At 35.2% G+C, this 26,928-nt stretch overlaps 1 protein-coding gene across 1 annotated transcript in view; it reads right to left on the reverse strand.

The window, feature by feature from the left end:
• Positions 1–3,120: 3,120 nt before the first annotated feature.
• ZNF280D (zinc finger protein 280D) overlaps positions 3,121–26,928 on the reverse strand; it is a gene marked incomplete at its 3' end in the record, with an annotated part of 47,007 nt that continues 23,199 nt past the window's right edge. Inside the window, 11 exon segments of the mRNA XM_082005162.1 lie at positions 3,121–3,757; positions 8,990–9,045; positions 11,596–11,641; positions 19,913–19,949; positions 20,138–20,256; positions 20,839–20,901; positions 22,601–22,741; positions 23,917–24,161; positions 25,747–25,881; positions 26,476–26,622; positions 26,726–26,826. Coding sequence (XP_081861288.1) covers positions 3,121–3,757; positions 8,990–9,045; positions 11,596–11,641; positions 19,913–19,949; positions 20,138–20,256; positions 20,839–20,901; positions 22,601–22,741; positions 23,917–24,161; positions 25,747–25,881; positions 26,476–26,622; positions 26,726–26,826 — 1,727 coding nt within the window.

Consider the following 26,928-nt stretch of genomic DNA (forward strand, 5'->3'; position numbering starts at 1 on the left):
ATGCCGAAGTTTCTTTCCCAAATTACACAAGGCAAACTGAGATGGATGTTGGGTGCAATTGAGGAAGCTCCAAATGACCGAACACTCACTGACCATAAGCTAATAATGACAACAGTTTTCCAATAAATGCAAGTAATGAAGATAGCATATGCATGGCATGTGATTTCCTTGAAAATGTTACACAAAGAATCTGAAATTATTATTGAAATAAATATGGTAAATCTCTTGAGATGAGGGAAAATGGTGATTCTAGTGTGGATACCAAGAATTAACTTCAAGTTACTATTTTTTGGTATGGTAATGAATACTTGAGGTAACAGAGTAAGGAGGTACTGACGGCTGGATGGAAAAAAAAACTTAAATTATTCAGAAAAACAAAAAACCGGAATTATGTGCAGTTACATTCAAATAACTGAAAATGCATTCAATGTAACTTGATCTTCTGGAGTGACTTCAGCCAAAAGTACCAATTTAAATTATCTCTAGGAAGCCTCCCAAGTAACACGATAGAGATTAATCTTCATAATTATGCAGTCTCCTACAGTGTTTAGTCAACAAATTAATTACTTCATACAGGAAAAATTGTAGTGAATTTTAGCTTTTCTCCTTCACAAAAATAACATGCCACTGTTTTCATGATATACCTTACTTGCCTATTTGAAGCTATCTGATGGTCTTGCTAGGACAATCTAGTTCTCTCTCATCTCCTCCTTTAGAAGGGCTACTAAATATTCCCATGCTTTGTACTTAACATGACCTTCTGTATAAGCATCCTCAACATTGTTTGAAACAAACAATGCTTTACATATTAAGTATCTGATAATAAATACGTCTGCCAAATATGCAGATTTTTCAATCCAAGTTTTGTTTTCCAACCTTTCTCAATAGTGTGTGGCCAAAGTCTTCCAAATTCTTAGTATTAAAATACTAAATGTTTTAAAAATGTAATTGCATAATAAAAGACAACTGTGAGAAATTTACAAGCAAGTATCATAAAACCGGTTCCAGCTGAACTTAGTATTTTCCAACACCAAATATCAGAGCATTATTCAAAATATATAATTTGCATGGAAGATCATAAATCAGATTAAAAATACTATAGATTTCTCTGGGTTTAAATGCAGATGCATTCAGGAACTGCTTCAGTAATATATACATCAAGTTCCATAGCCGATTAAGTCCTTCAAAAACTGTCCTTATTGTGATGCTGTATTTTATAATCTTCCATGTGTACATGCATGAAGACATCAGACTGGTTAATCATACCTCGAGTTAACAATTTCATTAAAATGTTTAAAGAAAAAAAGAATACTGCAACTTAACGGTCTTATCTTTTTTCTGTGTCTTGTTATTTGACATTCTGAAAATGGTAGATCTCGAAGAGCTGTGACTATGTAAACTGTTCCACTTTTCAAGTGTCTTCTAAACCTGCATGGATGAAAATTAAGATTCATCTTAATTCAATTCAAAACTTAAGTCATATAACCCTTTAGAGTTTGAAGCAATTTTTGAGATGTTGATATTGACGCGGTTTATTTAGAGGCTCCAACAATAAGCTGGATGGTCTCTAAATTTTAATACTGTTGCTGATTAGATTCATTTAGCAGCCGAGTGCAGTTAACCTGGGACGACAGAGGAGGCTTCAGATGCATGCGATGGCCCAGAAAAGCATCTCTAATCTGGAAAAGTTAGCACATCTTAACACAATACACAGCTACAAAAATATGTTTATGCATAGGCACTTGCTCATTTAATTCTAAAAAAACCACCACCACCAAAAAGCCCACCCAACCAAACAAAAAGCCCCACATAAGTCTAAAATTCAATTTTAAAATGAAATAGCTTTGGAGAACAGTCACTAAATCTTTTAAAAACGCGTGGGAAGACTATGGCTAAAGTTTCAAGCTGAGCATAAAATTATGCACAAAGACAAAATTTTGTTGCAAATATTTACTCAAAAAGTAATAATTTACAGCAGTGCTTTAACAGCTGTTCAAAACATTTAACATTCATTCGAAACAAAACTGTAAGTCAAAAGCACATTCTGAATGTTTCAAATGGAGCAATGAAGTCATAAGAGCAAGCTACCATTAATCATAGGCATTCCTACATCTAGCTGCTAACTAGAAGACAAAAAAACCAGCAGCCATCTTTCTGTACACAATTTAGACTACAAAAAGTCCTGAAATTGAACTGTACATTCTACTTTATATGCCCTTTTGTCCTTTTTGTAACAGTTCGCCAGTAGCAGCTGCAAAATGGCAGAATGCATGCCAGTTGGTGTTTCCAGTTTGGGGTTTTCCTTCTTTTTGCTTAAAACAATTTTTACATTAAACCGTACTTTGGTGTGACTTACAGACCGTTCCTATGGGTCTACGGCTAAGAATAATTAAAACAATGGTAAAAGCCTAAACAGCTACAGTACTTTCAGCAGTATGTTCTACTTTATACAATTAATGTTCGGTATTTCTGCACAGCCTGCACACTGAAAACCCCACAAATATATATTTTTATTGTAATAATTCCACTTTCACTGAAAGTTTATTAGGGTAAGCTTACAGCCTGGCATGATTACACCTGTACAGAGGTGCATAGATTTATCTAATTCTGTTTACATGCTTTTACAGACAGGAATGTGACACCAAGTCCAAAGGGTTGTGTTTACCCAAATTATCAGCAGACCAATAACCATCATTACAAGTGTGCTCCATTTCAGCATCAGAATTGATTTCACACTGAATTCCACTGTTTAATGATATTCACACTGAAGGATTTAAAAAAATATTTTCTTGGCAAACAAATCACCTTGTCTCAGGCTAGTTAACTATAAAAATTAGAATTTATTCCTCCTTTCAAATGGCAATGCAGTAAGATATATCACATCCAAGAAACAGGAAGATATATCCGAAAGTGTGACCTCTTGTAAATTTAGTTAATTCAGTTGTACATACACATACATGCTATCTTCATATGCAAAACTTTCCTTTAGTGTCTCCTCCTCTCCTCCCTCCCCTCCCCCCTTTTTTATTTTTAATAATTTGCATCAATGAGCACACTCATCAGGAATGGTATATGGCATTCTTACCATTGTTTATAACAAACAATAAAATTAACATAATTTCAGCTTGCTTCATTTTCATCTGTCTTGTTTACAGTTGTTTCCATTCTGTTGGGACTGCTTTCTTTAGAAGTCTCATCTGTTTGTTCAGAGAGTTGTCCAACTTTCTTTGACGAAGGTGCAACATTACCTTTTTGAAGAATTTCAGTAGCTTCATGTTCTAGTACCTCTGATGGAGTCAAAGGCTCCAAATGAATACTGCCTTGTTCACTAATGTCTGAACTAACGGATTCAGGTTCATCTCTTTTTCTCAAGAACTGCTCAAAACTAACATCTTCACCCAATGTTAGTTTTAAGTCCCTTGCGTTCATTGCTGAAAGTGTAGTTTCATCCAAGCTATGTACTTTAGTCTGCTCATTCAAGATAACATTATCTGAACTTTGGCAAGTTTTCAACTCATTTTCATCATGAATACATTTTTGTTTCTCATCTACTAATTGTTTGTTATTATCTGAATCACAACATGCTCCTTTCTCATGCAAAGAATTCTCCGCGCTGTTGTCAGGGAGTTCCAAACTAGGAACATTTCCTATATTTGATAATGATGAGTTTTCTTCATTCTTTTCAATTGATGCAACTTTTTTAGTTTGACTTCTATTGATTTCTTTTTTTTCGTCTGAAGAGTCATGCTCTTGTTTGCTGAAAAAAAACAAAGTTATTTTCATAATGAATGAAATAAAGCAACATAGCTGTACTCTGAAGTGACACTCAGAAAGTGGTATTGTAGATTTTCTATTAGCTATTTCTCACAGATTTTCATAGCAAGATTTACTGAATTTAACGGCTGCATTTTTCTTACCTATTTAAAAAAATCAGCTTTGTATTTAGCAGTCAATTAGTACTCTTTAGTTCTTGCATTTCATCTCCAGACAGGAAGGTTAAGTTGTCCCCTTTGTGTGACACATGGAATTTTCCAAAATACAATGTTATGTTCCTCTACCTGCACAGCCTCTTCGACACAACTACTTGGAAACTTTTTCTGATGATGTGCAAGAAAAAGAAGCCAGTTTGTACCTTTATATTGCCAGATTGACTCTGCAATACTAATGAGAGTAAAGCAAGGAAAAAAAGCTAACAGTTGGAAATATAAATTTACCTAAATCTAAAATTTAGTCGAGCAACTACAAATTTGGATTCACTGAAAAAGTGAATCTGTGAAGTAGCATTTTCAGTCACTAAATTTCAGAGTAAAACTGCATATTTATAAGGGAAATACAGATCAGTACTGAATTATGCAAGTAAAAATGAGAATCCTACTGTATAATAAGACACAGCATATGAACTTTGGAGACAAATTGTTTAAACCTTGTATTATTTCAATAAAGCCACATGCATGCAGCACTTTAGGGTGACCAGGAAAAACAACAATCTGAATGCTCCAAAGAAAGTCTGAACTGTATACTTCAAATGACATCTGTAACCACAGAAATACAAAATAGTCCAGTCACACTGCCATATGCAATTTGCTTATATGTTCATATTTCAACAATCAAAATCCTAAATACTCGTTTCTAATATTTATCTTAATTTCCTATAGGAACACCAGCTTCTCCTATCCTTTCAATGATGGAGCTCATTCTTTGCTGTAAAGATTTAAATTTCGTAAAAGTTTAATATAATTTCTAACACATTCAAAATTTTTCAGAATAAGCAGTAGCTCAAATTACCTAAAATGATGATGACGACAGACAAAATAAAGGAGGAGGGGAAGATGGAAAAACAACAGTTGGTCAGATTTCAAATGTAAATTCTATATAGGAAGTGAAATTAGGAGCAAGTTTCCCAAACTAGCTTTTAAAATATAAAACTTAAACGGAAAATAGTCTCTGAACAGTGGCAGTCAGACAAAAAGATGTGAGACATACAGTATTACAAAATATCTCATTAATGAAAATGCATTGGTACTTTATTTCTTCAAATGGTTTGAAATATTTTTTGGCTAAAACCACTTTCAACATTACCTAAGCAACAGCCAAGTTCCAGGATCCTTAAAAGGAATAACCAATTTCCTACTATGTTTTAAAGATATATTTTCAAGCTGAAAGCCTAGATATGTTGTTCTACTGATCCAGGAGTTTAAAACAATTCATGTGATACACCTATACACTAAATAATATCGAGTTCTACAGAAAATGGTTATTCTGGAAGAGGTGGTACATACTACAAAAATGCAGAAATCTGTTTTCAAGTTTTACTTCACTTAAATAAACTAATCCAAGAATACTCCATTTCCTACTTCGACTTTATGTCGCAGGAATATTTTGAGTAGAGATAAGAGACTGCTGAGATATCCCCGAGTGGTGAAGTCTTGCCAGTCAACTGAGGTAATCGTAAGAACCTTTTCATTCCGTTACTGATTTTTCATTCATAATAAGGAATTAACTCAAGAGACAGGCCAACCTCTTTACCAAATTACAACCTGTATTTGCTACTTGTGTCAAACAAAGTTTTTTCAATTTATTGGACTATCTAAACCAGTACATGACATTCTCGAATATACAAACAAATTTTCTATCCAAGTTCTCCTCTCTCTCGTCTTCTAGAAAAAAAGGGGGAAAAGGCTAATATTTGAGGGAAGACTCAAGACTAAGTTCCAGCACAAAACCCAACACTCAAAACCCCCCATCAGCTGTGGCTGACATAACCGGTCTTGCCGTAACTGTTCCTAATTGCCTCATGTATTCCAGAGAAACCTTTAAGCTATACAGAGCTGTCTAAATGCTAGTAAATATTTAGAATTCTTTTAATATGAAAATCCTGTCAACTCTTTATGAAACAGTGTACATAAATGACCTTTAGCTACTACTTTTCAACAAGCAGCTTGAGGGTGAGATGTAGTTGCACAGTTAACAAGTATTATTCTTTATGTGGAAAGTTTTGATCACAGATATGAAAAAAAAAAAGGTTTAAATAAAGGGATGACTAATGCATGCCTCATTAGCGCACACACAGAGCAGTGTTTCCACACTGGAAATCCTATAGGGATTACATATATCTACCCACACAAGATTCACACTGAGAAACTCGTCAAAAGACAAACCTGCCCTTAAAATACAAAAGGAATCCATCACAACCTCTGTCACCTTCTAGTAATCAAAATCCCAGCTTCATCCAAACCCAGCCTCTCATTCTCACTCATTTTTGGCAAAATAGAGGAAAGGAGGAAGAAGTGGGGAGGAAGAAGACAAAAATCTCTAGATATTCATTTCTCATGCAGAAATGCGCTGACTCTTGTCAGCATACCTTCCTGTGAGTCATTTATACCAATAAAACAGAGTAAAAAACCAAAATTGAACAATTTTTTGTTTTTGTGATGGCGATTGTGCAATTGTCCACAAAGAACAGTGTTCTTTTAGATTCCTAAGCACAACTGTAAGTTCATTCAGATAGAACAGCTCTCCAATGAAATAATTTACCTCCGCTGAGAACTGCAGATGGGTAAACAAAACCTAGCAATTGTGACGCACTAAAATCCCGCAATGAAAAGAAAAATCATATAAGATTCCAGGAAATCCTTCTGTTACTAAGTCCGTAGCTGAAAAAGAATAGCCTTCCATCCAATATTAAGAATGAAATGTACTCTTACTACTCTATGTGCAAACAATACTGGTTACAGTGTAAAATAAAAATTCAGACATCAGAAACACTGGAAAATGCAAGAACAATGACAACTGAATTATATAAAAAGGAGGATTTCAGTTAACAGAATGTAAAATCTGACTTTTGTTTAATGAAAGCAACGAACCCATTTTCCAATTCATGATACAAGCCATGGCTGGATTATCAAATACAGGCCATGCTAATGAACTAGCTGCCAGGTCAGGTTTTAGAATAAGACTACTTTAAGGGAGTAGCAGTAAGACATAATTTTGAATCCAGGAGATGAGTCTACCAAGTGCAAACATCCCAAGCTACAGAAGCCTACAAATCAAAGGGATTTTTTCTCTTTTTCTCATTGTATAGAAAATGTAAGATTTGGGTACCAAGTAAGGCTGAGAAAAGCTAGGCTCTGAATGTTTGTTGTTTTAAAATTCTACCACCTCAATTTTTTTTGCTGCTCTTTGCTATACATACTTAACTTTAGAGTATTATATTGTTTTATATTGGTTTTTTACATTAAGATTTTAAAAATAATTCAGGGAAAAACTCAGCAAGAAAGAAAAATTCATACAGCTTCAGAACAGAACTATAAAGAAGTGACATTTACACATCTGTATACAGAGTAGTTGCAAAGTATGTGCAAACACACTTTCAGTCTGTGCAAAAGTACTTCCAGGTAACAAAACCTGTATTACAGCTACATTTACATTAACAGTTTGGTGTGAAACACCACCATGGTTTTGAGGCACATTCCTTGATTGCTCGCACATACTGGTTTGGTTTACAGAGCAGCCCTGGTGTATGCAAACTAGATTCCTTTTTGAGGAAAAGGAACCGGAAGCTGTGATCCACAAGTGCTGCAACTCCTAAAGGAGCTGCGTCCTCAGGAGTCCAAACCAACAATGGATGTTCCACACAGCTCTGACTATCTCCACAGTATGGGCATTCTGCCCAGGGAACACAAATCTGGCCTAAAATAACACCTCCGAACCACAGCGCAGAGAAGATGCAGGATTCTCAGTCATCTGCTTTCATCTACTGATCTGCTCCTGCAGCAGTAATTACTTGCTAATATCAATGTTATTACCTTGGCTTCATAACAGCAAAAAATGTTTGAGGACTGAGAATCTCTAGTGCTAGAGCTACAATACTCCAGATGTCTGTCTTAAAGCCCATAAAGTAGTATCAAACAAAGTTTTAACAGAAAACACAGAACAGATTTATATATTGAAATTATTTTTGTCTAACCACAAGGCTAGGAGAAAGTAGTGCATCATATTCAATTATAATTACAGTGACTGTTCATTAATCCGTAGCTTAGACACAGTTAGCTTCTAATACCTGAACCACATAGTCTCAATTCTTAAGCAAACATTTTAAGTAATATTTCAAATTATTTGGCCTACACTGCATATGACTAGAATAAAGAGAGACAAAGCAGAACCTTTTCTAAGAAGAAAAGTAACCTGCAGAGAGACTCTGAACGCAGTTTGGTGGGGTTTTTTTTGGGTTATTTATAAATAGCCCTTAAGAAGGTACTTATAAATACCTATGTAACAAATAACTACAATTATGTTTTGACTAAGTTTTTAAAGGTTAAATTTGCACCAACAATTGTGAAAGATCACTAACCAGAAAAAAACATTTCAGGCTGTGGGATCTGCAGTAATAATTCAGATGAGTTATATGAAGTACAAGTCTGCCCACAGTATGTGTCAAAAAAAATGTATAAGATTTCAATTATTTCCCCAGACTGACATAAAAAATTCCACAATTTGGCATATTTTTAAAGTGTAGAGCTATATTTGTTAGTTACCCTATAATTTCACATATTTGCTCTGCGAAGAATTTGGTTGAGTATGCTTCCCAAAACTGACATAGGTTTTTAAAAACCTAAGTGAATATCCAAGAATTAACATTTTACACTGTATTTTAAAATTGTTTCCCAATCGCCCCAGTAATGCTGTTAACTCATATGCAATATTATAAAATTGCTTCTTTTAACAATTGCGTATTTTATTTAATATCTTATGAATCTTGACTAATTTGCAATTTAAGCAGTACTAAAAATGTGTTTTGACACATGGGAACCTAAATCCTACATGCTTTGTTGAGCAAGTACATTACAACCGCCATTCAAAATTTTCTATCATAGAAAATACACATTATGAAAATACTAATTAAATACTTTTGCCCAATTACCTGAGGAAAAACACAGCATGTGTTATTTTATGTACCTGATTTCAAGATGCAGCTGATCATTGTATTTACCTTTCAAAAGCTGATGTTTCTGTTTTTCCTTCAGATATACTAAGTCTTGGAATTTTCTGTAATAATTAATGATATTTCTTTTACTTTATATTCATAAGCAACTGATTACAATATAAAGTTGCAGAAATAATTTCACACTGACATTCCCATATATCTGCTATGTAGCAGAAATTGAGCATGAATCTTAGAACAGATGTTTGCAAATAGTGTCCCAAGTTAAAAAACCCCAAAAAATCCCCAAAACCAGAAACAAAGAAGAACTTCAAAGCAACCCCCGTAGCTTTTTTCATACATGTAGTTTCAATTATGACTTATTGAATAAGGTGCAAACTCTGGACAGCTTTTTATTTGGAGAGGAAAAAAATGTGAACTAAACTTGTGGTTTGCTCACAAAGAAAAGGCAAAAAAAGCAGAGGAGAAGTAAGACAAAGTTGAAGCGAGTATATTTTTTAAGCATTACACAGTGTTTTAGTCCTACAGATGCTGTAAGTATAAGGAAGATTCTTAAAATATTTGTCACTTTTGAGTCTCTATTAAAACTTACCTAATGAAATAACTTTTTCCACTCTAAACAACATGAACAAAGGCAATTCCCCCCTATACCTCCATTTTTAAAAGAGTGGAAAAGGAAGTGACTGAAAACTGTCAGTTGGAAACAGCCACATCAGTCTTCTAAAAGCATCTCCTAGGCTACGCCTCTTGCCCATATAATTTTATTTTCATTTAGGAAATTTTAAGTGCCTAAGTGACAAAATTAAGAAACTAAACTTTTTTTCTGAGTAGAAGTTAATTTCAATTTTAAAAAAGAAAAGGTCACTGTAGATAAAAACGAACATTTTAAATTATTATTTGTACCACAACCTCTTAAATATTTAAAACTGTGTAAACAACATTACATACCTTTTTCCCCCCACATAGGTGGTACATTTTGTTTCAATGAGGCCAAATTATGCAGCAAGTATTTTAAAACTGTATGGTAAAGTTTAGCTTATTCCATCTTCTAAAGTAGCCTTTGCTGTACCTCTACCATACTTTGTTATAATTCTGTCATATAACCCATGCTACAAAACACTTTCTGACTTAAAATTACTGCACTGTACTTCCTACTACAGAACCTCCTTCTTCCCTATCCACCCTCCCTCCTCCACCCTGGCTGACCATATTCACCCCTGGGAATTACCAGGAAAGGAAGATTTCCTAACTTCTCTCTCCAAGTTTTAAATGCTATGTTTTTAAACAACCTGATTCATCAGTTTATATTTTTGGTTCTTCAGCACCCTAGGGGTGTATCCTTTGACCTCCTGTTTTGCATTTCAACAAACAGCCAAAATGTCAAGCATCTGGCTGCAGTGAAATAACAGGCATTCCATGGCACCTTGGAAAAAACAACCAGAAGTTCCACATGGCCCAGACCACACTGAATGGCACACTGTTCTGAAAGGTCTTGGTTTCAGATGTCGTGTAAGCTCACACAGCTAACAAAGTAGCCTATTCTGTCTGTATTCTCCATCTCTTCCAACTGTAGGAGCTAGGGGGTGTGGGTTGGTTTTTTTGTTCTGTTGTTTGGGGGGGAATGCTGCATTTTTTGTTTTATTTTTAAATGAAAGCCAATATTATGGAACATAATTTTATGGAGCAAAAAAAGCTAATTCTACATCTTCTATAATGCTGAAATACAATACGGGATTAAAAAAAAGGAAAAACTAAGAGAAAACACACCTGAAATGGTCACAGAGTCTATGAAAACAAAAAGGTGTTACTGTGTATGTTTGAGAATCTTCCTTAATGCTGCTGAAGATGAACAGTCTTCTCACATTTCTACAAAATCTTCTTCTGTTAAAGAAGTTTAAAAGCTTCTGTTAAAAAAATGCCACCAACGCCTTTGTGTTTTAGAAAGTAGGCAAGCAGCGTTACAAGAAAAATCTTTACTAGGTCTGAGGACTTCTCCCACTCTCTTACTGGCTGGGACTCCTGTAACAGACCACCCTTTTTTAAGTGTAACAGAAAGACAACTTCTTACAGAAGAAAATCTTGTAAAATCAGAATCCAAAGATGATATTTTAAAAAAAGTTAAGATGTACTGTGAGATAGTTTAGCTTCCTGACAGGCAGAAAGCAGGGGAAAATTTGCCCAACACATGCCTAGGGAAAAAAAAAAAAAAAAGAGTAACTCAGGCCTAAAGAGGCATATCCAAAGCTTTTCCTCTTTAAAGATGTACAAATAAAATAGCCCTCAAAAAGTTACAGTTCAGAGACAATACCTACCCAGATCTCAGGTTCTATTTGAGGTCAATTTCCAGGTTCCCTGAAGATGAAGACACATAAGGCAACTAAACCATTCCTTCACTGGAGACTGGCATACAAATCAACCAGAATAGACTGACTGCAAACTGGAAATCTTTGGGTGTGGCAGACATACTAAAGGTGTCCCTCCAACATTGCCGTATCTTTTTCTAGTAAAACACATAAAGCTAGATTTTTGCACTATGCATATCTTCTGAACAACACGACCCAGTAGTATATGTATACTTAAAAAAGAGTTGTCTTGGATCTTCAAACTAGTTCAGAAATATTTTTAGACTGTGTGGAGAAAAGACAAGACATTACCTCCAACTTAGCTTCTCTCTCTCTAATGGAGATTTCGGTCTTTAACCTAGTGAATAATGAATTAAGATTCAATGTTTTAAAATACTGTATGTTTAAAATACAGGTATGGATCAAGATACTTACAGTAAGATAGCAACTTGGTAATCTGAAATTAATTTTTAAAGTTGATACTTCTTTTGAGCTTAAACGTACTTCAGAGTTCCAGAAGTCCATTTCCAATTTTTAAAATATTTTATTTGGTATATAGAAATTGTAAGATAAACTTGTTTCTGTTCCAGTTATCTCACCTCATGAAAATGAGGAAGCAACAGTCTTAAGATGATTAGCAATTCTTTTATTGTAGCAATTACTGCAATTCTACATGAGGAATAATCTCGCCATAAAGGCCTTTTAAACCATGACTGAGTATTTAAGATCTGAAATGATAAATTTGCTGAAGTGCATTTTTAAAAAGTACATAAAGCTACATTACGTATTCTGCAAAACAAGCTCAGTTTTCTTTTAATTGCCTACCAGAACTCAAATACCCAGAACACAGCTGTAATTTACTTTAGGGCAACTGTAAAACATTGCAGCTGACCTCCAACTACGCTCTGGAGGAGATACTTCCCCCAAAATAGCTTCACAGGCACAGTCCATACATTAGATGAGCTATACATTATTTAAATTTATTGACTTTTAAAACCACATTAATTAAACAGCTTATCACAACATCACTAAAATTGATTTTCTGTGTTTATATAAGACAATGCTATTGCAGAGATAGCAAGAAGCATGTCTCTTGCAAAACCTTGTTAACTCATCAGTTCTAATATAAAATTTAACCTTTCAAATGTTTCGTATAAAAAAACCTGAACAAAACCCTGAAAATTGCTTATGCCTGTATCTTCTTTGTTGATGCTGCATAAAGGCACATTTATTTGCTCAAGTATAGTGCTGCCTCTGTTATATTTAAATAATGTTATTAATCATAAATTAAATGATTCATGACCTCAGCAAGTCTTAAGGGCTGTCTACAAGGTACAAAATACTTGACAAAAGAAACAGCTTTATCGACTTAAGTTTTATGTACAATGTATACTAATATTAAATTGATATCTACCACATGTATTTTCATAATTTAATCCAAGAAAGCATTCCCTTTTAAAGAATTGTAGCACATCTTCAGCACACCACAAACACCTTCTAACACTAATGTTCTAGCAGGTAAGCAACATCTTGGACCACAGTATAAACCACCATTTATAATGATTTTGATTATTCTATCTTAATTTGCAATAAAAGATGGCAAAGATAACCACAAAAAAAGGATTGTTTTAAAATAGCAATGCTGTGATAGCACTGTAACAATGCCCATCTAATTAACTGTAAGAAAACCTATCAGGGTAAATCAAATGACAACACATTTTTTGTGTCAGGGACTTGAAATACTCTGAAGTATTTAATCATGAGTAGCAACACCAAATATTTAGCTTAGCTTCACTGGTTTAATGATTTCCATGCAAGGACTTAAACAAGTATGTCGGAAATAGTAATTTGTCTAAAAACAGTCACTCTTCAAAGAGCAGAACAATTTAGACACAAATAAATCAGATATTGTATATCCAAGGACAAAACATACTGTTATAAATGTAAGTTTTGCCACTAAAATAAATGGGTATGCATTGGATCCAATATCTGTAGATTTTTTTAAACACATTATAAACATTACTTTACATCATCAAATTCTGACAGATTTCTGAGGTCGTGTTTTATAGCTTATAAAGCAGATTCAATCTGGCTAGTTTATGCTGTTTTGGAAGTGAATAGGGTTTATAATATTTTATGATAACCACATCTTTGTTAATATGGTTTACCTTGGTTTCCTGACATATTCTCAACCTTAATTCTGTTTAGGAATAGGTTTTAGAAAGTAGTTCCTTCTAATTTGTAATTAGCAGAAGTTTTACAAATGGATATTAAACCATAGAAGACTATCACCTTGTGATGTTCCCAAGATTTTAATGATATGAGAAATGTTAAATCCCATAGCTTTCAAACAACAACAAAGGACATATAGTTTCTTACATCTGTGGAGCTACAGTGCTACTGGAAAGAACGTTATGAAAATAAAACAAAGATTGTGACCTTCTCTGGTAAGTACATCCTGCTAGTCCACAATTTTGAGCAAATCTGAAACCTCTCTAGAACTCTCCAAAGATTCTTTTTTCTACATAAAAATAAGCTTCTAGTTAAGGCAATGAAAAAATGCCTCTTAATTGTCAATCCCTTAAAAAAAATGCCCCCCAAATGTAGCAGCTGAGGGCAAAATTTCAGCTCGATTGAGATGCTCAATAGAATGGGTTGACCACAAAACCAAAGTGATTCAGGATAAAAGCCAGGTAAGTAAGAACATTTATTTAGACACCTTAAAGTCTAAAATCAGGTTGATCTGAAACTTTATTTGATACATGAGGAATCACCTAGGACTGATGGAAGAGGTTTGGCATCACTGAGCACAGCCTAAACATGGGAGTATTCTCATTTCTGAAATTCATAGTGTCTCATTGCTTTTCCTGTTCTCCCATAATAAAATTATGTATATTTGCACAAACACACAGAGCTCAAATCATGAGCTGATCTGGCTGTCTTGTTTCTACCATCTTCCCACTGATCTGTCAGGTTTTCTTACAACCAAAAAGTTACTCCCATAGCTTCTTTGGGTAAGCAGTACTGAAACTCAGCTGGAATCTTTTGCCAAACATTCCTTTTTTTGTCCACCCCTAACTGAAAGTAACCTTTTCTAGGATGTCTGTAGCTTCAAGAATTTCTAGGAAACAACTTAAAGTGGCTCAAGGTACCTTTCAGCCCCTCAATTAAACCATACCCAGCATTATACATAACAATTATATATCTATTTTACAAGCAAAAGGATTGCAAGGTGGTTGTGGGTTTTTTTTTTTTGGGGGTGTGTGTGTTCGTTTGTTGTTGTGTTTTGTGGTGGTTGTTTTCTTTTTTTTTTTTTAAGAACTCCAGCTTTTAGCAGAAATTCCTCATTTTGAAAAATATAACTAAGTAGAGCCAATGATTCATAAAGCACAATTCTCTCCCAAACACCTGACTGTAGGAGCATTTACTGGGAAGGTACATGTGAATGCATAGTTAGGGAGAAGAAAAAGCTGCTTCTATGCTATAGTGTTTTACACTGTTAAGGACTGAATCGGTAAGGAAAGATGGTAGCATTCATGTTATTTGACATTGTCTTCAGTCTCTCACCTGTAAAATGGTGTTAGCAACAAAGGTAACTTATGAGTAGTAGTGAAGTGTCATTATGCACAAAGCTGCAGTTACAAACATTTAACAGAGTAACAGAAACAAACATTTACTTTCTTGTCAGAAAGACTTTCAAAACAAAGGTAACAGAATTTGCTAATCAAGCACAGTTGCCCTACAACTACACATCTTTCAAGAGCCCACAATGCAGTGACACTCAGCGTCCTAAAAATAACACAGAAAGACAGGTTAAGGTACACACAAAGGAAATCTTAATTCTTTGACCATAAGCTAAACTGGTTATACAATGCATATTCATGCAGTGTCCTTGCAGACGTGGTCTAATATGTTGCATTATTCACGTAACTTCATAGGTGTTGGGACCATCAGGGATATTTAGTATCGAGTCAGGAAGGTTTGCTTGCATGGTTTAGTAATGGTTTTATGTTCTGAGTTTTCCACATAAGTAACTTTTCTGAGATCCTCACACAGACAGGATGTGACTATGCCAATTGTTTGTATGTGAACTATTTACACAAAGCTGGCAAAACTGAATGTAGCTTAAAAGTGTTTTAATTGCAACTCTAAAACTTAAAAAAAATCTGTAGCAAAACTATAAAAGAACCAAATGATAGTATTCCAAATGAGCATTCAAAAGAAGTATAATTCACATAACTTCAAATTGAAGTGTCAATCTAGTGTAATTTCTGTGAAATTCTTAGAAAACATTTCTGAAAGCCACAAAAATCTGCAATCATATTCCAGTTTTGTTGTTGCCGGAACCATGAATGAAAGTGAAATATCACAGATTCAACTTCCTCTGAAATGCAACAGCACGTTCACAATGAAAACACACACCCACCATGCTTTTTTGAATGCTGCTGTGTCAAAACAGAAATTAAGTCCTGCAAGAAAAACCCGTAGTAGGTAACTGATGCTTGAAGTTGAACAGCAGCATTCAAGATGGAACATAGCTTCTGTCAGAAGAACAAAAAAGTAGCAAAAAGAACGACACTTTAGAGTACTGAGTAAGCGTGCAGATGTTCAATCACAAAATATGCGTAAAAGACAATGGATGACAGGATCCTTGCTATTATTAGCAATACCACAGTTGCAGAAGCTCACTATCACCAAAACTGTTACTGTATGAATGCTAAAAGTGAAGAGGACAAAAACACCAGTAAAAATGGATTAATCTCAGAGAATTTGATTATGCAGAAAAAGAAAGTGCTGCAAATCAAGAACAGCTTGCATTCATCAGAAATAATCTCTTATAACAAGGAGGTTATAACAATGACTGATCTCAGAGTAAGATTAGGCCTATCTATTAGGTTGCTTGGAAGCTACTGAATTAGAGATTCAACCAAGACACATATCCACTGTAAGCAGGAGGTTGAGTTTGGAGGAACACTACTTTTGTCATGATGAACATCTAAAGTTTATCATATATCCAGACAACCTGTTGATGGATAAACTTGCCATAGATAACCTAGAACTAAAGATGAAGTCAGCAGCAGTGAAATCAAATGCAGATGTCTCAGCAGCTTGAGTAGAGCATCCCTGAAGATGAGAGATGATACCAAAAGAACAAAGTGTGAATGAACTGTGGCTGCTCCACCCTCAGAATCAAGGCTCAATAAATGTATCTGCTTCCATCACATGCTTTCCTCCTACAGTATTTAGGAGCAAAAAGAAGCTTAGCTACCAGAGCAAATCAGCTAATAAATTCCTTTGGCCAAGATTCAGTTTATGCAGTTACATGTGACAGAAGTCATTCAAAGCATATTTTGCCACTATATACTGTAAAGTCATTGGCAGACAAAAATGCAACTTACTTGAATATTAAGCAGATCGGGACTTGTATGTTTTAGTGAACGCCCAGAGAGAATGACAAAGCCCTTTAGTTTCAGAAGCTAGGATCAAGTTCAGAACAAAATGGGCTTTGATGTCAACACATATATGTCGTCATTTACACACTACTCTAGCTTGGGATGGTATCAATAGACTTGAGCAGTAAAGAAACACTGCAAATGAGCAGCAAAGAAACACTGCATCACGTAAGTGAAACTCCTGCTAAGCCTCTCTTTGAAGGAGTATAGCCCCCAAAGCTGCAAGTCAATGCTGCAAAGCAGAGAACATTTATCACAGAAGGGCCTTTGCCAGACTACAATATCGGGAGAAAAGACCAGACCTGCTGCCTGAAAGATGCAAGAAGAGAATACCACAGCTTCAATGTATGAAGAAAAAGGAGAAGGTCTGGTCAGATCCTTGTTCGCTTACATACCAAAATAATCCCAAGCTGGACTGGGTTCAATTTTCTGGTCCACAATGATGTATCAGTGAGCCAAGGCAGTATAGGATACCTGCTCACTTTCAACTGCCCTGCAACAAAAATGTCTGCTGTCAGTTCATTTAAAAATATGTTAACTGTTGCGCAAAGCAGAGAGTTGAGCATTAGAAGAGTACTGGCATAGTTATTAAGCCTTATTCCCTCAGCACAAGGTGGATCACTAAAACAAGGCAATCTTATGTAGAGTAACAATTTAAAAAGCAATTCCTGTTAGAACATCTCCAGCTAGGTTATCTGTATTACTAATGGCAGGATTCTGGTCCAAAGACAGTCTCATCAACACTACAGAGAGCTCATAGAACTTGTCTGGTCATTATCAATAAAGATGAGTTTTACACCACATACAGACAGTCTGATATATAATAAAAGATACCAAAAGATACCATCCAAGAGATGCAAGAGAAGAGCCAAAAGCATTCAAGATTGTAACTGTGAGTTATTGTTCCTGCCGATGAAGTGATTCTGAAGTGCCCCGTAAACAAGTCACACCTCACTGAATTATAGGTCAAAGAATGGGATGAAACATTCATAAGTCATTGAGAAACTACACAGCAAAGGTTATGAATATTGTCTGCAAGTTCCTCTTCTTCCAAAAGCAAACCACAGAGTACCATGGAGAACCATCCCACAAAAACATGAACATTTTTGTGTGTACTCTGTACTGCAAATAATGAATTAAAAAAATCTGCTATGCAGGTGTATTCATGCTCTTAGGTTTAACAATGATATATTCTTGTCCAAAGTATCAGAAAATTAGTATATGGAACAGGACAAGATTTACTGAAATTAATGAAGTCTCTGAGCATGACAGTTTCAAAAAGCACCACCACAGATTACATCACATCATGTAGTACCACTAACTGATGTTATGCCACCATTAGAACTCACAAAAATAATGGCTCTCTGCATCTGTCCTAATCTAACAGCTTGCAGAAACAAACCTGCACATATTCTTGACTCTACTTCACATCTTTTCAGTGCTCACCCATCTGCTTCTGAGTAATACATACTTTGTTTATCCAACATTCTTAAATATTTGCATATGACATCTCTGTAATATATTCGAGACCCTTGTGCAGTACTGACAATACACTGCCACAACTGTACCTTTTTCCCCACCGTTCAATACATATATAACCTCTCCTTACATATAGTTCCATGAGTATTAATTCCCAGCACCTAATGCCAACTCCAAGTAGAAAAGCTGAGGTTCTATCTCAGCTCAACACTTCATTTTTCCATTGTTTGAGTTCCACTGAAATCTCAATTGTTAAAAAGGACACAAGCTACTCTGGATTAATGAAGGGAATATAGCTTACCCTCCTAGATGACTCTTTCCAGTATTTTGTCCAATTTCAATATTCTGTGCTCCAAAATCAGAAATCTCATTTTTCAAATGGCTTTTTGGAATGCTTTCCCAAATTAACTTCCTTCCCCTGCCAGAATACCTTCAATTCTTTTTAGTAATGTCTATTAGTCATCCCATAAGACCACCAGTTTTATTCAACTGCATCACACGCTAAACAGTTACTAATAGAGGCTTGAAGTGTACAGCACATATTTTGCTCTACTATTACTCATAGCAAAAGAGAAGTACTTCCATATTTGGATTGGATGACAGATTATTCCAGCATCCTCTCTTACTGGCCACTTTACGGAAACTAAGAAAGAAAATACTTAATGGTTATGAAATAAATTATTGGGGATATTTCCAACACTCGGTGAAGGCTGATTTATGCTTAGAGGCCTAAGAACTTCTCTCCCTGTTAGAAGAGTTATCATGCATGAGAATATGTAAACCTTTTTAGAATCCTGCTATGGGCTAGATGAACTCAATGACACCTTGTTGTTAAATCAGGGTTAAACTATTTTCTTCCATCTTTTAAAATGTCTTTTTTTTTTGCAGTCTGACTTTTTTGTTCCTGTTTTCTGAAAGTTTTAGAGAGAACTCAAATGTTTGATTCAACTGACACACTTCTGAACCTTCGATTAAGGCATAAGTAGGCTCACAAGCTGCATTATAAAGCCTCAGGTATTGTTCCAGGATAATCAGGGATGGCTTGCCACATCTGATTCTTCTAAGGTTAAAAAAAAAAAAAAAGCAGCAAACCCTGCAACACCATCTCCACAATACTGCAGGTTCTTTTTCAAATCCTTAAAAAATTTGAAAGGCAAAATCCTCGTATTAATTTTTCTTTGAAAGTCAGAATTAAAAAGTTAATAAAAACCAGCATACCTTTGTCACATAAATTTGAAAGTAATTTGTAAATATTTATAAAATATTAAGACAGAATTTGTCCTACTTCAATAAAAGTAACTTTTTTCTTTAATTCATGTTAATATTACATAAAGAACATAAACCACTCATTTACTAAAAGTAGTATTAAAAGCAAGTTGAAGTAACAGTCTCACTATGTCTAGACTTAGAAGTCAGGATTGAGAAGTTCTAATACTGCAAGAATACTGCTAGAATTCATCTCTTTGGCCAAAGTGAACAAATCCTGGTTTTGATTTTGGCAGCAGTACACAATAATTTTAGCTTGCCATTCTTGTAGTTCTGGATGTGGTAAAAGCGAAAAGCACTGGTAACTAAGGATCTATGTTCATCCGTACATTTAAAATTCTATGAAATTCAAAAGAAACCCAAGTTCAAAGTGCAAATTTTGGCCATCTGTCATTAAACTAATAAACATTGAGCAGTAAAACAAAACTTACTCAGATACTTGTTCAGCAGTTGGGATATCTACAGAAACTGAAAATAGAAATAAAGGATTTAATTAAAAATATTTTAAGATGTGGAAATATAGAAGTATTCACTTTCAAATCCAAGTACACAAATAATGATAATGCAACTGAGAAAAGGAGTGCAATAACACAAAACACATCCACATGTAAGTATTTATATGTATACTATATTAAAAAGACACTATATGTACTCACCTTTCTCTATAATAACTTGGCAAGTATGAGTGTGGCTTTCACTCAGATGTGTGGCCATGCTATCTAAGCCAGAAACATCAGTCAGGAAATCACAGTTAAGACATACTACAGTCACACCTCTAGAGAAGAGAAAGTAAAAAGGAAGTATAAATACAACATGGTTGTGAAAACAGTTTTCTTATCTTACAGCAACTGGACAGACTATAAAAAAAGTAAACAAAAATTTCCTGCAACTTTAGATGAGGTAACTCAGAAAAACATATTCTTACTTTTTATAGTGCAACTAGCACCTGGAAATCCCAGTCAGTGACCAGGGCATCTCCACGTTGGATGTAGTACGAAGAGCACCACTTTAGACATAAATTTATCTGTAAAGCATGAGTTTCTCAGTTTTTTTGTTTTGGTTTGGTTTTGTTTGCTTGTTTCCCTTCCCACCCCCCATTTTGCACATTATGAATAACTGGAAAATAAATATTTTTTAAAACTGCTCAGGGTTAAGACAGACATTAATAAATGCAGACAAATAACAAATATTTGTCACTGAACAGAACACTGTTAGTGAAAGAGCTAATGTTTTTATTTCCCTGCTCTTTCTAAATTGTGGAAGCCTAGAAATTCAAGAGGCTCAAATCTCATTTAACTCATCAATTCACCATCAAAGTAAAAACATAACGATCTACAACTGAAAAAAGCTGAATTACCGTAGCTCTTCTGAATGCTTCTTATAGATCCAAAATCTTTTACTTGGACGAGCACTGTGAAAACTAAATATAAGAAAACATTACTACTGCAACTGGTTTTCTTGAATACATTACTCCACATACTCCCTACGCAGTACACAGTACGGCAATTTGCTTATGACAAGGCATGAATATAGAAGGCTCAATTACTGACCTGCATTACTCTAGAACATTAAATTGCTGCAAGCTTACAGGCTTGTGAATCTCAGCTCTATTTTAAAACACTGGCTCTCCTGTAAATAACGAGTTTGGGAAGGGCAAGGCTTAACTTTGTCAGCACAGTTCTACAAGAACAGTTACATTGCTTCCATCAGCAGTTTAGCTCTTCAAGCACCTTGGCTGTAGGTACACTGTGCTCCACAAAAGAAGTAAAAGCATTGCTGAACTTGCACTCCCTAAAGAGATTGCTTTACATGAGATAAATCACGTTTTCAAACAACCTGTAAGTTATCTCATATGCAGGTTAATTATGTGTCAACACTGCACTTCCATATGAAACAAAAAGTGAGCAGCTGAGTACAGGGGCTGCTACTGCAGAAACACCCTCCTAACAGCTTTCCTCTTCACCATCCCTTGTTCCTTACACTCACCAAAAAAAAGGGATCATAGGTGCTGCAAGGGGTTGAAGTAGGGGGAGCATTAGTGTATCAAGGAGACAGGAGACAAGAGACTGGCTGTTTTGCAGCGTGGCTGAATTAGACAACACTGAGAACATGGGCAACAGTAGGAACAGTTTACCTTAGACTCCCCTCTCCCCTTCTAGAGTAAACTTTCTCTTGTACAACCAGAATTAAGCACATTAAATTTTATTACTTTTTTAAGCATGCAACCAATAGGTTATATGCATAAAAGCGTGTAAATTACTTCAGCCTAGGACTTAGATGAGCATTGAAATTAATATGAATAGGTCAACATATAAAATATATACAAAAAACTTTTAAAGATTTGGGTAATAAATTCAAGAATTCTAGCATTCAAAAATGCCAGGGCATTTTATACATTCATGTATTTAAAAAGACAACTGCAGTCTGTATTATTTTGCAGTACACTTGGCTTGTTTGGGGCACAGGATTAACAAGTATGTTATCAACATTTTTTTTTTTACCATCACTGCTACATGTTCTGTGTCTAATTATTGCATAATATAATTCTGTTGATCTGAAAACTGACCCATTTGTTTTCTTAACAGGCTTTTTTACAGCTGTCATCACTAATACCCTACACAGCCTCACAATCAGTGGCAAACCTCCTGCAAAATGAGATGTTATTTTTATGGATGACCAGAAATAGTATTAGAAAAAGTATCCACTTGAGCATGCTATTTGAGACATCCTTTACATGCTATTCTGAGCATAGATTTCATTAGCAATAGCTGTGGCTGTAAGCATTAAACACTTGTAAAAATGAGGTGCGGTATTCAATCTGAAAGCCAGAGAACTCACAACAACTAATCGTTATTTGCTAAGTCTGGCTAAAATTATTATGGAAGATCCCACAGAAAATCTGAAACAAATATAGAACACTGCCTAACCACCATATTTTTTAAGGCAAATCAAGAACACGGGGCTTAGGCCCTCATTACAAAGTAAAAATCCAACCGCACACATCTCCCTGCCAGTCCTATGACACAGTTCAAAATTCAGGCAACAGAAACACTTAACACACCTCATATAAATTTAGGAAGTATTTGAAAACCCAGTAAATATTTTTGAAGAGTTCTTACCTCATCATGTGATTCACATAGGCTTTGCTACAGCTAGTGTTGTATCTGCATAAGCTACAGTGGACATAAGCAGGAAAATGGCTTGCAAAATCTTTTATTTCTGAGTAACACTCAATGCATTTGTGAGCTCCCAAACGATACCTAACAGTAATGTGAAAGAGTTAATAGTTGATATCAATACTTTAAGATGAGATAACAATTTCAACCTTTTTGCTTTAAGTCAGTAGCAAAAACACCTGCATTAGGGAAAAAAAAAAAGAACTTAAAAATTTATCAGTTAAATACTTATTATAGGCTATGTTAGAAACATGAAGAAAACTGTTTTTTCTTGAATTATACTGTCATTATGACCTTAATAAAAAAAGTAAAAGTTAATGTAAGCCTCTGTTATTGGCCACTCCTGGAATCAAGATACTGCAGTAGCTGAGAACCTCCAACTTCAGCTGCTGTTGTTGTCTTTACGTACTTGAGAAGGATTTCAAAGACATTATGCACAAGATCTTTGGTTTTCCTGCCACCCCAGATATTCCCCACAAGCTCTGAAATATCTACAAAGCAAAAACGTAATTCCGCTCTTCCCCAATTTTGCTGGCTGTTTTTGGATGTCTCAGAGAGCTGCCCACTGTGAGTGTTAGCACCTTATTGGAAGGGAGGCATCTACAATCTCCGACAAAGAAAACTGTTAACTCATCTTAGCCAATGAAATTATATTCTAGTCCATAAAAACCCCATTAAGTTATTAATGTAAGGATAGCAAAACCCAGTAAATTGTAAATGTAAGGACAGCATTCTCCCAGCAGCTCGCTTTTTCTTGATTTTTTTCTGGTAGCTCCCTGAATTAAGGTATCTCTTAGGATAAACAAGACTTAACCTTTTAAATAACAGGTTCAAATAAAAACCTTAAAACATTGAAGGAGGAAAATACTTTTCCCTCCATAAGAAAACTTGCAAAGAACACACATGCAAGTGTATCCCCCTCCACAGGTCACCTCTAAACATAAATACGCCTAATGAGTCAGTATTTCAAGAGTCTGTGGCTCTGTGCAGAGAAAAATTCTAAATTTAGAACAGAAAAATTTGCAGAATATCTGTTCTTCCATCACAAAGTAGTCTACCACCAACGAAATTGGTGAATGAAGATTCAGAATTATAACCACAGTAACAGTATGTGAAAAGTTTATGCGCCTGCTTTTTCTGCAAAACTGAAGTGTCAAATCTTCCGTACTGCAGTCTTAGAAGTTATTGAAAGATAACAAAATCATCAGTTACTTACAGTCAAAGTATACTTAAAGATATTTTTAATGCTAGTATTTTACCTTAGATTATGCAATGCTGTATTTGTAACTTCTTTTTTTTTTTTGCTGTTGGTCCATGCACTTTGCTTCTTTGATGTAGTTGGTTTTGATTTTGCTTTTGACTTACTAGTATTAGATTTGTTATGATTTTTAGTGGCTGTATTTTTAGCTTTAGGTGACAACTGAAACGTGGAAGTACTTGTACTAACAGAAGATGTAGCTGATGATCCTGACTGAAGAGATCCAACAGATGCTCGAATAGTCACCTACAAGTATGAAATTAAACATTTTTCTATTTAGATTTAAGCTTTAAAAGTTCCCATTTCTATTTGACTCAAACTTTACACCACTTTAGGACAAAAATCATAGCATAAGAAACACTCCTCAGCAAAGAGAGCTTTGAAAAATAAGAAATACTGTCAACTAGAGTAAATCTAACCTCAATAGTCTACTGGATGCTTGATAAGCTCTTGTTTTAGTGAAAATAGTTAGCCATAACAAAATACAGTGCTCTCGTTTCAGATCTGCAACTGGCTACATCCTGCTTTCTTAGGACAAAAAAAAATGGAGCTCTGGAAATGAAACAGAAAGGTCAGGCCAATTAGCCCTACTAAGAAGATTATCAAGCAATTCCATCAGTGCCTGGATTTAACAAAAGCCCTGCATCTTGTGGCCTCATGATTAGCCAATCTACTTCCTTCAGATATTTCTGCTCTTCGCCCTAGACCCCCAGGACTAATTCTGGTTTCTGATCTCTCACCTGGCATTATCACACTCTTCTTTCTTGCCCTTAAATTTGGTTCTTCAGTTTTCACTTGCAGCACGACTCCTAATTATACTTCTTGCACATACTCATAGTTTAGAAGCACCTCACCTTCTAAACCTGGTTCCAACCTCTTCAGTCTCATCATCTACACCCTACTAACACCAGAATTTTAACATAATCTAAGCTTTTATTACATCATGAAAACCCTGAAATCTTTAGAAAATTAAGGTATTGCCACAGAACAGATAATCAGTGCTTTACATTCTGCCAAGCAACCATCAACTTCTACCATCAACTTCATTTCCCCTTCCTGATTCTACAGTAAATGAACTGTGAAGAGCTGATGAAAATGTTAACTTTCTTCTTCCTTTCAACTGAAAGGACCTATATCTTCACAATTCATTAAAAAACTGCAGGAAAAAGTCCTGAAATCTACAGGAAAATCCTAGTCTAACTGGTACCTTCTCCAGAAATGGAAGAATGATTTAAAGATAGCCTAGGTGTTCTGAGGGGACCCACGTGTACTTCATAAAACACTCTGCAGGAAATTGTGTTGGTTTTTTTTCACCCCTTCAAATGCTGGAGCTAAAAAAGACCTGGTAGACTCAGTTTTAAGACATATTGTCTATGGAGAAGTAGGTTTTGCCCTCTTATATAAATTTTTGACACCACCTTCCACAGGTTGAAAATCTCTCACAAGAAATGATGCAGACCCCTCAGACCAACATCCAGACTATCTCCTTTTCTCCTAGCACAAGGAAGGATAAATGGGAGTGGGGGCAAGTTAACCAACAGCTCAAGAAAGCAGCGGCACCGACTGAACTACTGGCATATACATGTATGGAAGAATGGGACAGAGAGCAACACCACCGATCACCAGGAATAAACCATAAACTGTGCCTGGCAATTCTTGCAACAGGAGTATTATTTTAGAGTTTTAGTTTTAGAGGTGGCAAAAAAACCCCAAAACAACAGAAGAAAAAACTCTTTGCTTTGGAAAAGAAAGGTTTCTTTCTATTCCACCCTTTTCTCTACCAATATATTTTTTCCTTTGTCTCCTCTAATTTTCCTATATGAACACTTACCTTTGTTCCAGGAGGCAATCCTTCTAACTGTTTGGGTTTCTTAAATGTTCGGTGATGCTGAGTCTTGTGATCCATTTTTTCCTTGCATGTCAAAAATTGCAGTCTGCACTTAGTGCAACGGTATATTCCCTTTTTCTTTTAAAAATGGAAGACAATCTACAGTAAGCATTAATGTTATGATAAACCAAACTCCAACTCTAGCTTGTCTCAAGCAATGGTCATCCAGTTTCTAGGACATCAAGCAGACAAACTCCTAATATCATAAAAGCCAAGATACTACGTAGGAATTAAAGAGAGAATATCTAAATACTTGAAAATGCAAGGCACTATCATTACTAAGATGAGGAGGAATCAGGTTACCAGTTACAAGACAACCTTCATAATCTTTTTCTCTACTTTACCTAGTGAAAGGTTTGCTTGTAACCTTAAGGAAAGCAGAACACATCACTACAACTCAATGAAGAAACCAGACAGCAGAAATATTCTTTCAGGGATATTCAGAAGTAATTTTCTTTTTTGACAGGGAGCTGCTGTCACACAAAAACATGACAAACTCTAACAACTCCTTTAAAGATGTTTCAAAAGACAGAGTCATAATTCTTCTACCATATTTTATTAACTGTTCTTATCCAGTAACATCCATACAAATCAGTTATGCATTTTTTCCCAGAGATTCATGGCATATATTTAGCATTTTTGTAGCATTAAGGATAGAAAGTATGTGTTTACCTGATGCCTCATGTAATGATGCATATACGGTGCTCCAATTTTAATTACCTTGAGGCAAAATGGGCACAGCAAATGTTTTGTGTTTTCATGAACTGTTCTAAAATGTGTTTCTACGTCTGAAAAAGCTGAGGATCTGTAGTTGCATACCTAAAACAGAAAGTTTGACTTCCTTGTTAAGTTTATTGACAGTAAAGATGGGGAGTGGGGTGGGTGGGTGTAATGTAAATATAAAACAGTCACTCTGAGATACCTGGCAAACGTATGGCATTTCACCTGGCTTATGATTGTCCTTCATATGTTGCAAAAGAACTTGCTCTGTTTCAAAGGATAATTCACAGATTTTACATATCGCTAGAAAAAGTGATAAACAAGAAAAAAGTAAAATTTCATTTGGGGTCATAAGTAGATAAATTATAATACGTATATGTGAACTGTAAAATCTATAAAGGTAAA

This window comes from Phaethon aethereus (genome assembly GCF_964289735.1).
Source record: "Phaethon aethereus genome assembly, chromosome: 12".
NCBI lineage: Eukaryota > Metazoa > Chordata > Aves > Phaethontiformes > Phaethontidae > Phaethon > Phaethon aethereus.